This window comes from Alosa pseudoharengus, unplaced genomic scaffold (genome assembly GCF_046254945.1).
Source record: "Alosa pseudoharengus isolate Yale_2024_CS ecotype anadromous, Long Island Sound unplaced genomic scaffold, YU_APseudo_1.1 YU_APseudo_1.1_scf_21, whole genome shotgun sequence".
Lineage (NCBI taxonomy): Eukaryota > Metazoa > Chordata > Actinopteri > Clupeiformes > Clupeidae > Alosa > Alosa pseudoharengus.
The window spans coordinates 23,726,390-23,739,419 of record NW_027468674.1 but is presented as its reverse complement, the minus strand read 5'-3'; the positions used below and the strand labels follow the sequence as shown (position 1 = coordinate 23,739,419).

At 41.0% G+C, this 13,030-nt stretch overlaps 2 protein-coding genes across 5 annotated transcripts in view; one reads left to right on the top strand and one right to left on the bottom strand.

Annotated features, from left to right (window-relative positions):
* The window catches only part of LOC143137885 (myosin phosphatase Rho interacting protein), a 42,765-nt gene extending 41,627 nt beyond the window's left edge, over positions 1-1,138 (bottom strand). For 2 of the 4 annotated variants that reach the window (XM_076298216.1, XM_076298217.1), the window contains exon 1: positions 213-1,132. In XM_076298216.1, coding sequence (XP_076154331.1) covers positions 213-335 — 123 coding nt within the window. In that variant the 5' untranslated portion in view covers positions 336-1,132. Of the gene's footprint in view, positions 1-212 lie in introns of all 4 variants that reach the window. The other 2 variants (XM_076298215.1, XM_076298214.1) reach the window with 2 other exon arrangements.
* Positions 1,139-1,553: 415 nt separating this feature from the next.
* dhrs7cb (dehydrogenase/reductase (SDR family) member 7Cb) lies at positions 1,554-8,059 on the top strand. Its single transcript, XM_076298218.1, has 7 exons — positions 1,554-1,801; positions 2,814-2,970; positions 4,022-4,134; positions 5,202-5,412; positions 5,762-5,854; positions 6,325-6,531; positions 7,279-8,059. The coding sequence occupies exons 2-7, from the start codon at positions 2,817-2,819 to the stop codon at positions 7,488-7,490; spliced, it is 990 nt and encodes a 329-aa protein (XP_076154333.1). The 5' UTR covers positions 1,554-1,801; positions 2,814-2,816; the 3' UTR covers positions 7,491-8,059.
* Positions 8,060-13,030: the final 4,971 nt, after the last annotated feature.

The window sequence follows — 13,030 nt, the reverse complement described above, 5'->3', positions numbered from 1 at the left end:
CTGTAGATAAAATACCAACACCAGTACAGAGAAAAGAGATTGTCAGAAGCGTTGCATCACTGACTTAAAATACATAGGAAGTCAAAGTAGCATCTGTCAGTCGATAATGGTTACATTTCGCAAAGCAGGGAGACGACAATGCTCTTGCTGATACAATGTCGCCAATCTAAGGAATACGTGGAATAAGTAGACTTTGATTACAAATGATTTACCTGGTTCAGATCTTGGTCGGTCAATAGATGTAGTTCCCGGGGTTTGAAGCAGTTTTGACATTTGCTTTTATTGAAAATGTTTGCTTGGAATTTCCTACAGGGGTTCTCTTTAGCGGTGGACATCGTAGTTTTCCTTTTTGTCCGATGACGATATTTCACTGTTCAGATAGCCTAGATTGAATCACTCCGTTAATATCTTGTAACTAGGCTATTTATCCCATTCGTAGGAAGGGCTCTCTGATCCCATGCATGATCCAAACCACGGGGTTACTGTGATCTTCTGCTTCTTTAAAACGGAATTGCTGCAAGACTCCACTTCGGAATGTATTAATGGTATGGTTATATTTGCCAGTAATCGATAGCTAGCCTGCAAGCTAGCTACCTTGTCTGTTATGTGTTCCTTAGTTAGTCCATGGCCTGTCCCCACAAAGCCAGTAGGGAGCGATTAAATAGCTAGTTTGTAATCAATACTGTTACCAAGCAAGCAGTAAACAAAGCAATTTCACAATTCCCTAACGTGTAACACCAAGCGTTGAAATTTCAGTGTCCACAGAGAAAATAAAAGAATCCCATTTCTAAAAAGACAATTGAGGTGGGGTTCCGACAATTCCAATGGTAGCAATTGCTCATTACGAAGTTTACCACCGCTACTTCATGAGCTAGCAAGTTAACGTTAGCTCGCTAAAGAAATCACTCCTGGTTGTTTCGCAAGGTTGTGCAGCTCCCAAATTCCGCTCCTCGTTTCATTTTACTTTCCGTCGCAAAAAACTGAATACACTTCGGGCAGTCCAATAGAAAGAGTCTATCAGAAAGGTATTTATCATGCTTTTTTTTTCTACAGCTAACTAGCTACGCTCCATGTTATCCCGTATTTTCTCCCCTTTTTTCGGGCTAGCTCTTTCCCAATGGAGGGAGGTCGCGAGCACACCGATTTGCGGCTGAAATTTCATTGTATCTCGCGAGACTACTCACGAACGCCATCTTGCACATAATGACATGGGTCACGGGAGGGAGGGGGGAGTTATTTCTAAGCTTGGACTGATTCATAAGTCTAATAGATCATACTGTCAATTTATTTGATTTTTGTTTCTTTTAAACTATTACGTCTGTGTCAGGCGGTTATAGGTCGACATGTATGCTGTATGGGGGGTGGGGGTAGCTATGTAAAGGCTATTGTTTTCTTCCAGAATGTTAGACCTGCAGGAGCAATCCAGGATCAAATAACAGCCATTATATTAAATTTATTTCCATATTATGTGATTTTATTTTATGCTATTTTCAAATAATAACATGTTATTTTTCACCAAATCATATTATTTCATATTTGTTTATTTGGTGCAAAATCATGGACATATCAGGATTGTGAATTCCTGACATGTCTCTATGGTCAGTTGATGACATGTCTGTCTGCCCAGAAATTAACTGAGTCAGCTACAGTCTATTAAAAGAACTAGGGCTGCAATAAACTGGTGTGACTGTCCCACACTGAGGGGTTTGTGAATGGACGAGGAAGCAGGCATCAAGCTGGTTACCTAATCGAAGGCAGGAAAACAGCCTTTCCCAGTGGAGGATTACTACTTACGTAGGCTGTAAGTGAACTGAGTATAATCCAGGTAACAGGTGAAGATGTTGTGGCTGTGCAATAGTCTTTAATCACGTTTTAGCCTTCTTTGCTACTCTTGGTTTGCCTGGAATGTGCTTAACAAACAGGAATTTCAATCTTTTAAGAAAGGAGACTGTTTCTTTTCTTAGCAAGTATCACTTAGGCCTACAGTTATTTTCCCTTCCTGTTTTTTATGAAGAAGTAGAAGTAAACTTGTCTGTCTCTATCCTTGTTTGCTCTCCTTGACTATCCAGTGACAGTAGCCTAGGCTATCCTAGAGGTGACACACTGCACGGCATTTGAAGTTATGGCTTAGTCTAGGCCAACATATATTTAGACTCTGTCCTCAGACACACTGTACATGGTCACAGTAAAACAGTTGCTACCAGCAAGAACAAATGTTGCTCTATATATACAGGGAGAAACCTAAAGAGTACTAAGGAACATATTTCAATACTGTTTATCTAACTTCATTGTAAGCTCAACTTTTATGTACACTGTGATTTTGTGCAGAAGTTATTCAAATATTTAGAAAAGATTAGGCGAATTCCATTAGCCAAAAAAATTAAATGCACATTGTTGTAAATGGTAACAACAGAGCTCCTGAAAGCATGATGTGCTTTTTCAAGTATGTCGGAGAGATCTGTTTGTAATAGATACATACTCATTTATTTCACAGCCACCCCCAAAATGCCAAACAGCTGTTTACACAAAGCGTGAAACACGACCCACTTCTTGTTTGTATTCATGTCATCATCCTTTTGGTGTATAGTTTTTGGGGAACTTCCCCAGTTTTCCTGTTATTTGGGCAGTCACTAATCACAATACCATGTGCACTCCACAGCATGTCAACCATACAAGAGGTTGAATTGCCTTTCCTTAGCTGTTAACAGCATATCACCCACAAAGACAGAGTTTGTTTTTTCTTTCTTTGTGTGTGTGTGTGTTTATGTAAAGGCAATTTCCCCCTCCCTCTCCTGTTAAAACTTGTCTTTCAGAGAATGGCTGTTCCATCGGTGATGGTGCTACCCATGTTCGTGGTGGTGATGGCTGGCATCTATTATGTGTACAATGAGGTTATCCGGTTCATGTCCAAGTCTGTGGTGCGGAACAAAGTCGTGGTGATAACAGATGCTGTGTCAGGAATGGGAAGTGGTAATACTCTTACACATTCAATTTTCAACCAGTTCTGTGCTATATTGACATATCGATATTGTCCATTTCATAAAGCTCATACATCATGATTTTTTATAAATGGAATTGATTGATAGATACTGCCATGCAATTCACTGCATCCACAACTTGTGCTGATAGCATTTAAATTGTGAACTCAGACTGTGCAAAAATGTGCTCTGCTTTTAGAAAGCGAAACCTAACCTTGGCACAAAGATTCAATTGTAACACATTCACCAGGAAAACCATTACCTTCTGTAGTGCACTGCAAACATGAAAACAATGCAGATGCCTTTGTATATGGTGACGCCCTGGGGGCTCCACACTGCCGAGTGGCATTCCTGTCAATCATTTTATTGTTTATTATGGTTGCAACACTACAGACATGAAAGGAAAAGATAATTCAGTCACATAACCAGTGAACCAGCACTTAGGATTGCTCAATGACAATGATTTTTGTCCTTCAAAATTATTTTGTGAGATTGTATTGATTTTCACAGTGATCCAGACAGAATTAATTCAGAATTAGTACCATATCTGCCACAATACCTGCTACATTTTGCTGCTTTGTATAGAGCAATGATCAAGGATTAAAGTTCTCCGTCGTAGGACGGATTTCCGTCAATTTGATTTTAGAAATGTCATATTTGAGATCGATGCAGATCCGGTGAGAAAAAAAATAGTAGGGGGGGGGACTATCACTTTTGCTTTTCCTTTTTTAAGGCAACTACAAATATTAGGTCCGATGAATTAATGTGTGTGATGGTAAATGTTTAAAGACCTAATAGTGTTCTTGAGAACTTTCTGTGTCTCAATCAGTGACCGCTCAAGAAGATAGCCTACGTCAGCCATGAGTTTCGCTTTGTTTATGTTGTAGCTACACATGGCCTGAAAAAAGTTCAGTCAAACAATTTTTTTTCACTTTAATCCCTGAATGATATGCAGCCAGTAGCTTTCCATTGTAAATGTTTGTAGTATGAATTACCACACTACTACTTATTTAATTCCAATTTTTTTCTCCTTTATTTTTCAGAATGTGCCAGACTCCTCCATAAAGGTGGCGCAAGGCTGGTCCTATGTGGACCAAGTTGGGATAAGCTGGAGTCTCTGTACGACTCCCTGTGCTGTGGTTCAGACCCCACTCAGGTAAGAGACCTTTCGCATTTTGGAACAATGGGAAATGAGGGGAATTGTGGAAAAACGGTGGCTGCATGTATTTAAAGTAGGACTTCTTCTTTTGAGAGACAAAACATGTGAATTATCCTGGCTGTACTTCCACAGTTTGGTCAAAAACACAAGTCAGAAGTGTATTTTAACAGTGTGGTTTAGATAACCTCAAAGCACTTCACCTGAGACAGACGCCACACTTGTCCTGCACACCATCAGACGGGATATCCTCTGCATGCGACACTCAGCCACTATGTCTGGACCATCCGAGGGTTCATCCCGACCCCAGTGATCCTCTCCATTCATTTTGTTTCTCGTCTCTTGCGATCTCAAAGCTCCTCTCTCTGTCATGTCTGTCACTGTTAAAGCTTCCTCCTCCCTGGTCAACAATGGCAGGATATCCTCTCTGACAACTCTCTGTCCACTGCTAACTCTCAGATGCACAGGGAACCACCAGTGATCATGAATCGAAGATAATGTGTTGCACATTTGAAGGAATGTGCATGTTGAGGATGCAGGGAGAGTTAACAAAACAATATATGGACATTCCAGGACATATCGGTTTAGGGTCCAAACTGTGAACTAATAAGCATTAAAAGCAATGTATTACATTAGGCTGACGCATTTTTTGCCAAAGCGACTTACATATGTCAACTATATTACAAGGGATTACATTGTCCCCGGAGCAACTTGGGGTTAAGTGCCTTGCTCAAGGGCACAACGGTGGAAGCCGGGAATTGAACCGACAACTTTCAGGCTACTGCACACTAGCCCAGCTCCTTAACCGCTACACTACGACCGCCCAATGTATGATGTACATGATATTATTGATCTGGGAACACATTGATAGCATTTGCCGCAACAACAGCTTTATAAAACATATTGTGATTCATATTGTTATTATTTTTGTGTGAAAAACATACCATGACATGCACTACATGCTCACATTGGCTTACACAGTGATCCCCCCTCCATTTCCATCTGTGATAAGACCACATCTGGTTTCCATCCCCGTGATGTGCGCTATCTTGTGTTTCCTGCCGCAGACCTTCACGCCCAAGCTGGTGCTGCTGGACTTCAGTGATACGGCCGGCATGCAGGACTCGGCTGCCGATGTGGTGGAGTGCTATGGCTGTGTGGACATCATGATCTGTAACAGCAGCATGAAGATCAAAGCCCCCGTCCAGAATCTGTCCCTGGAGATGGACAGAAACGTCATGGACATGAATTACTTTGGGCCGATCACTCTGGTAAAAGGTGAACACAAATATGAAAATGGTTTCAGAATTCCCTTAGTGTTAGTGCAGAAATGATAATAGTTATTTTAATGAGAAAAATAAAAATACAGTAAACATTTTGAAACAACTAAATATTTGAAACATCAACACATCATCTTACAAATATACTGCATGCATATCATTAACTTTAAAAGAGTTGTAATAGATTAATGGAGCTACTTTTCCTATGTGCTCTAAAAGGACACATGCATCTGTTGCATTCTAAACATAAAGGCTTGAGTAACATGCAGGTATGTCTAAGTAGGTGTTCCAGACAGCGGAAGAATGTGGCTCGCCTTTGAAATGTGGTATGGCCTCACTCATTACAGGTGTGCTGCCATCGATGATCTCTAGAAGGACAGGCCACTTCCTCCTGGTGAACAGCATTCAGGGCAGACTGTCTGTCCCTTTCCGCACCTCCTGTAAGTTTGTTGGATCCTGAAAAAAAAAAATCGATTTGAGGCTAAAGACTAGAAACCACAACACTGGAAAAAGTGTGTATTTACTTACGTATGCATAACCTTCTGAGGTATTGCATTTACTGTATAAAAGAGAACAATCCAATTTGTTCTCATTCTTGATAATGGTGGTATAATGGTATTTCAGAAATGGTATTTCAGAATGTGAATTATTCTAGCTCAAATGTAACCCAAGTTGTAAGCTGAATTATAGTTCACTTACAGTATAAGATTGACAGTGCAGTATTTTAGTTCCTTGGGGGATAAATGACATATTTTTACATATGCTCACCTAAGTTGACATTTGTCCTATTAAATATTTTTCCACCCTACTATTACTAATCTCCACGCCCTGTGCTGTCAGCTTTTGATATATGGACGGCTGACTCAAACATATGTTACTGCCTGACACCCTGATGCATTTTGCATTCAAGATGCTGCCTCCAAGCATGCCGTCCAGGCCTTCTTCGACTGCCTGCGGGCGGAGGTGGAGGAGTACGGCATTTCCGTCAGCACCATCAGTCACACCTACATCAACGCCTCACAGAACGGGACTGAACCCTCCTCCTCCTCTTCCTCGCCCTCTCCACCCTCCTCCTCCTCCTCCATTCCTTCCAAGATTTCCAATTCCCTGCTGGCCTGTGAGTAATCTCCCTCCCCTTCGGAGCCTGCCCGTGGCTGTCTGTCGGGCACATCATCAGTTCAGCCGTTTTATTTATGCAGCCTGTTTTCACGGAGGTCACCCTCCCCACGCGCTTGCTGTACTGAAAACAATACCAGTCCGGCACGGACAGCATGTAAAACACTACAAGACATGAGATGAAACAAAACAAGGTGTTGAGCAACAGTGTTTACTCTGTGTTTTTTTTTTTTCGAGGGAATAATTAGTTTGGCCACCTGTGTGGCTCAGCAAGAGAAGAAATGATTAGTTGTGGTGTTAAGATGAGATAACACTCACAAGGGCGGTGCCAGAGCCTTTTTTGGCGTGGCGATGCATGCCAGTTGGTAATAAGCTACTTATTGATTCAAGTCTCGCCTCGTTCTCCCTCTGTCTGCGTGCACAGACTGCGGTTGTTCAGTGCTGAATTCATACTAGAAATGAAACTGAAACTGGAAAATATTACAGTGTTAAGTATCTGATTTACATTTCACACCGAAACAACCAACACAGTTAATTGAACAGTATCATATAGATATATTGATAATATTATGAAAAGAATAGCATTTCTTTAAAGAAAAATAAATTTTTGATAGAAACAAGTTTTGAATACCATAACTCCCTTCCCAATGTGCATGATTTTAATAAAAGCACTGTGATCATATCAGATTAATTAAAGTAGACCTAATCACGCGATTCTCCCATTTTAATTGCTGCATGTTGTTACCAGACCTTTACAGACAGCTGAATCACGGTGTGACCCCGCAGGACCTGGCCAATGAGATCGTGCGGACAGTGGACTGGAAGCGGAGGGAGGTGCTGCTGGCCCACCCCATCCCCCAGCTGGCCCTCTGCCTCCGCTGCCTCCTCCCCAGCGCATTCTTCTCCGTGGTCGCCGCCGGAGTCAAGGATGGACCCATGGCCGAGCAGCTGATGAAGTGATGGAACGGGTTAGGAAGAAAGGCAAGAAGCAAGCAAGTAACTAAAGTCATGTTTGCAGAGTATTGAGTTTTGAAGCACAAGGGCTTTGGTGTGTAGATCAGTTGAGGGACATATGCAAAAAAAAGACATGTAAGTGTTGTGGACAAATCTTAAATCTTTACATTCTTCTAAAAGATCTAGGCCTACAGGGTACCTTACACAACCTAAGACGTGCATTACTTATTTTAACAGACACTGAGCTGGACTAGACCACTTGTAGACTGAAAACTGAAAAGCATAATGAAATTCATGTGGTTTTATACCAAAGTTTATGTTAATGCTGAACTTGTAGCCTATGGGGTGGTCTGTTTGAGGACTCTGCTGTATAGTTGATTTGTATCTATGTCCTGTAGATGGCGCCAGTTTCTTTGTTATAGATGACGGTAAACCTGCTGAATCACTGTTCACAGTTCAAGAGAGATTTAAACAGTTTAGTAAGGCTCTCATCAATCTGTCTGTAATCAAAATGTTTTTCAAAGTTAATTGATACTGAGCTGTTTGGTTCTTAGTGAAAATAAACGTATTTCTTAAGTGGCCATCAATACATGCATCTTGCCTTTTATTTATGAATAAAATCTAGTGTGCTAAGCTGTCCTAACAGCAATATGATTTAAATGTTTTTTTTTTCTGTTTTTTTTTACCATGATTCTGTAGTAGGCTACACGCATTCGACTACGCGCACACACACACACACTCTACAGGCTGTGTGAGAGGGGTATAGAAATGGGACAAAATCAATTGATCTTAATTATTTAGATGTCTTAATAGGAGAGGCCTCTCGCGTGAACAGGAAAACCGCAAAATCCCTTTCAGGACAATAAAGGTAGATACAGAAATGCTTATTTGATCCACACAAACAGTTGGAGTATAATTTTGGTGGTATTGGATTATTTTGAAAGAATGATCAAATTACACTGAAAAGAAAAGCATAGGCCTACTAGCCACAGAACGCATAAGCTGCCGATCCTTACAAACCTTGTCCCAAATCACTTCATTGATATTCCTAGGGTATCAGAAAACCCACCGCACGTATTTTAAATAGCCCGACTGTGGTGAGCAGTGGCTCATTCTCACCGCTCATGTCGTTTCTGTGGTGTAACATCTTGAAGCCCGTCACTCATCGCGCAGTGTGATCCTAATGAACACAGACTGCTGCGCTCTTATGTAAATTCCGCGCTGAGATGGTTCGGCAGCCTCAAGTTGAAGTCCAGCTGGCCTTCGAGGGTCTTTATTTGGCAGGTCATTTACCCCTGTGGGATTTGACCCTTTTCTTTTTTCTCCTTTGTACGAAAATGTGCTCGGATTCTGACAGCCGCATAAATAAAGCCAATTTACCGATATCTGGGAACAGAAATTTACATTTGACTCAACTATTTCAAGAAGGCGTGTTCCTTGCCTTATTTCTTCCTACCTCAGTATTTCAGTTTGATATTAGACTATTTTTAGGACTTACATAAACATTCACTGAATTTTGAGTTGAATAGGCTATCAATCAACTCCACACTTTTGCACGCTCCATTGCTTTCTGAAAATGATTCAGAAATAGTGGCTGTATCTCTGCAGGTTTTAATTTGTTGTATCCTTTGACATTCTCACATCCTTTGATACCCCTAGCTCCCTAAGAACTCATGGAGTGAGGTCCAATCAGGTAAGAACAAATCTAGTGAGCTACATAAAAGCATGGTTCAAGCAGCCTCAATTTGTCAGATGAATGGAGAAGTTCTTTGCAGAGCCATTTGGCTCATAACTGAAGCCCAAATGGTTCCAGTATATCGACAAAGTTCAAGAACCTTTTCCCCCTCTAAGACTATATGATTGTCTGAAAGCTAAGTGACGAGATGACAAATCCTGTGAGTACAAAGAGTACCTGTGTGGGATATTTTCCGCCACAAATGGGCCTGAAAGTGAGGGGGGTGAGCGACTCTTATTAATATTTAAAAGGCAGTCTTATTGATGGAGCTGTGATTTACGGGGGTTATGGTGGGTGCCATGGCAATGATTGCCCCTACATAGAGCGCAGCCTGCAAAAAGCTCTGACACCTGCCTCACTTTGTCCATGTTTCATGGGAGGGGTTGCAGACCCTTGTTCAGGCTTTTCACCCAAAGGACTGCTTTATTTCCAGCACCAGCTTTTCAAAAAGATGAGGGGGTTTTATTGTCATTTTACTGTACAATTGTTATTCAATGCTTCAAGTAACTTGTGATTTGTTTAGAAATGCCTAACAGAATGCCTAGAACAGTCATACTTTCCTTAAATACATTTTTTTAAACAAGTCAATCAAATGTAGACACATTTATAATTGTAGTGTTTATACAACAGTAAAGGGAAAACTAGTCAAATGTTTAGGCATTGCCTCAAATTTTATATTACCATGAACAATGCGTGACATGACAAAGTGATGCAAGATATGAAAACGTAGCCATCGTCCTATTTTAAAGGATTGCTTTTCTTTTTCCAGATTAGATTTTAATCTGGAGATCTGAGAGTGCAGTAATCTTTGATTAAACCTCACTACTTGCGAGCGACCCCTCCTTACAAGGATCCTCAGTGGAATGACAAGGGCTTTCAAGGTTTTTCATTCTCGCTCCAAAGGAAGAGTTAAGTGCTTGCAACCACCCGAAAGAGAAGACACTTCTTTTCTCTCTAATCCCTGTGCTACTGTCTATTTAAAAATCCCTAACACAATGTGTTGGGCCTTGGATTTGTATGTTTTCATGCTCTGTAACATGTGAGCTGCTATTCACATGAGAGAGCCATGCATTATTTGTCATATGGTCATGGCTGAGTGGATGTGCTCTGTGCTATATGTGATTTACGGAACAGATGTTACATTGTCATACTCATTAGTGACTAACATTAATGATAATGCCTTTAATTAGAGGAATTAATTATCATAAATGACAACAGCACATGTGAAAGAAATGAGCACAATTAAAAGGTGCATTAAACAGCATCTTTTATGCATGATTAATGACAGATTTCTTAATTTCAGAACCTCTGTCTTTGAATTAAGTCAGTTTAAAGTCAAACCTTGATGTTAAATTAACATGTCACATGTTTTGTTAATATGGCCATCTGTGTCATGGACGCAAGTACAACCAACCCAAAACCTAAATGTTAGTATGAAAGTGTTGAAAAAATGTGCAGCCTGTTCAGTTCTCCAAGTAACAAATAACTATTCAATTATGCATAAACAGAAGCAGGGAATTGAGGAATTAGTGACTGATTGTTGAAGTAAAAAAGCTAGTGAATGTTGCTAAGATTGTTGATGCATTCATCAAAACCTGCTATTGCTGGTGCCTAATATGGTCCCTCAAATTCCTATTTTCTAGTTTCCCCCCCCGTGCAGACAAGATGATTTACAGTACACATTTCGTTTTGTAGTCTGAATATTAAGGTGTTAGGGATTTCTGCAGTATTGGGCAACATAAAGCTATTCACTATACCATGGGAATTGACTGGCGATGAGAGATTGGTCAAAGCACTTTGCTTGCAAAACTCTGACTGCTTCCTCTTTCAAAGTTATCAGCACATAAAATGCTGTCACTTCTTGTTCTTTTTATCCCCCTGCAAATTTCCATTAGGCACACCAGACATAGGTTACACACCCAGTATAAAAAACGATCTGTGGCCATTAATCTTTGTTTTGGCTTACTGCACAGAGAGGGAATTCTTTTTATTGCAGGAATTTCTGGCGGTCATATTTTAAAGACTCTCAAGGGAATCACAGGTACATCCAAACAAGGCCATTACTTTCAGAGGACTCAGATTAAAATCCTGCTGCCATGATGCTCCAGGATCTTGGATTTAGGGTTTGGCACTGGGGCCAACAAGGCCTGCTGTACAGTACAGTAGCTACTGAAAAACAACACAGCTATCAGCAGCTTTTCCTATCCTATGTTCTTGGCCATGGAGGAGCAAACCATCCTTGTTTGTGTAGCTACCCAGCCAGATCGCCTTACCTCCACTCCATGCTCGGCCCTCAGAGCTCAGGCCATCTGCTCACATTCCATCATAGCCAATTGAAGACCAGTGAGAGCGGTGCACACAGTCATACAGACGAGAGGTTAGAATGGAGAATGTTCAGATTAATGCTTGTAAATGGCTTTGATGAAACCCTTATCTGAGAGGGAATGTTTTTTTTTTACTATAAATAATACCCATGAGCTACCACATGCCATGCGTCATCTCTTCCATTGCTATTTACTGATTGCCTGCTTCTTGGGCAATCATCAGAGAGAAGGTATATCATGTATTTTGTAACTGAGATACAAACCTTTCAAATGAAGCCTGGCAATGATTTATGTTTGATCAGTTGTAAGTAAATTATGACAACGGTTAGGCAACCTTTAATGCATTATTCAGAAGAATGATGCCACTGTCAACACAACTGTCATAACCCTCCCAAAACAGTCACACATGGAACAAAATAAACAGCTCTTTTGATTTGATGGATACAATGAATCTATTCAGTGAGGCATAGCTCATAGTGTTTCATTTTCGGAGTAATCTTTAGTTAGCCATACAGCTACATTGTAACCTGCACAGAGCAGGTGGTTGCCATCGTGACATCTACATTTCAGCACATTCGCCCCTACTTCAGGGGATCCTTTGCAAATCCGATGAGAGCACGGAAAAGAAGATTAGTCTCTGTGTTACAGTCCAATAATCCAGTACAGCGGTATATCCGATTGTTATTATGACAGGTCAGAGGAGGATAACAAAATTGGAGGGATATGTGTTTTAGATGTTTATCTTTGCCTGGCATGAATGCCACCATGGATCAAAACCTGCCCTGGCAACCGACCAGTCGTTAAGCTAACATGGGAGGGGGGATCAAGCGAAAATATTTTGCAGTTGTGACCTGCGAGTCATGGAGTACAGTTGACATATGTGTGCAGATTCACTGAGCCCATCCATATGAGATATGGTGGTGTATGGATGTGTACACGTGAACGCAAAACATGACCACTTCCCATTCTCATCTTACTGACTCAGGACACATTTATCTGATGATGCTGCATCCTCTCCAAATTGTCCACCCATTTCCAGAATGATTTTCAGAATGACATGGCAAATACTTGGTTTCTGCCAAGGATGTTTGCTTTTATTCGCTCATAAACATGCTTCATGTTCCGTGTCTATGTGTGTTAGAAGACTTTGGCTAACGGCGCGCCAGTGTTTGACAGTCTGACATTGAGGAGGATGATCCTGCCTGTCAGTGTCGCGAAGTGTATTGATCTTCCCTGTCTAATTGGGGATGGTAATAAAGTTTGTGTCTCTGCTCATTGATTAGCCTACTCATTATCAATCAATGTATTGGATGGCAGCATGGGTCTCTGTGTCATCCGATGTGTGATACTCCTCAGTATCAAGCCAGAAGGTCACACAGATTGGGAGAGAATGGCTGATGGCTCTAGTGCCAGTCTGGAAGTCTTCACTGTGTTTGTGTTACCCAAAATGCAATGGCACAACAAATTCAGTGGGGCCTTTCCAGCTT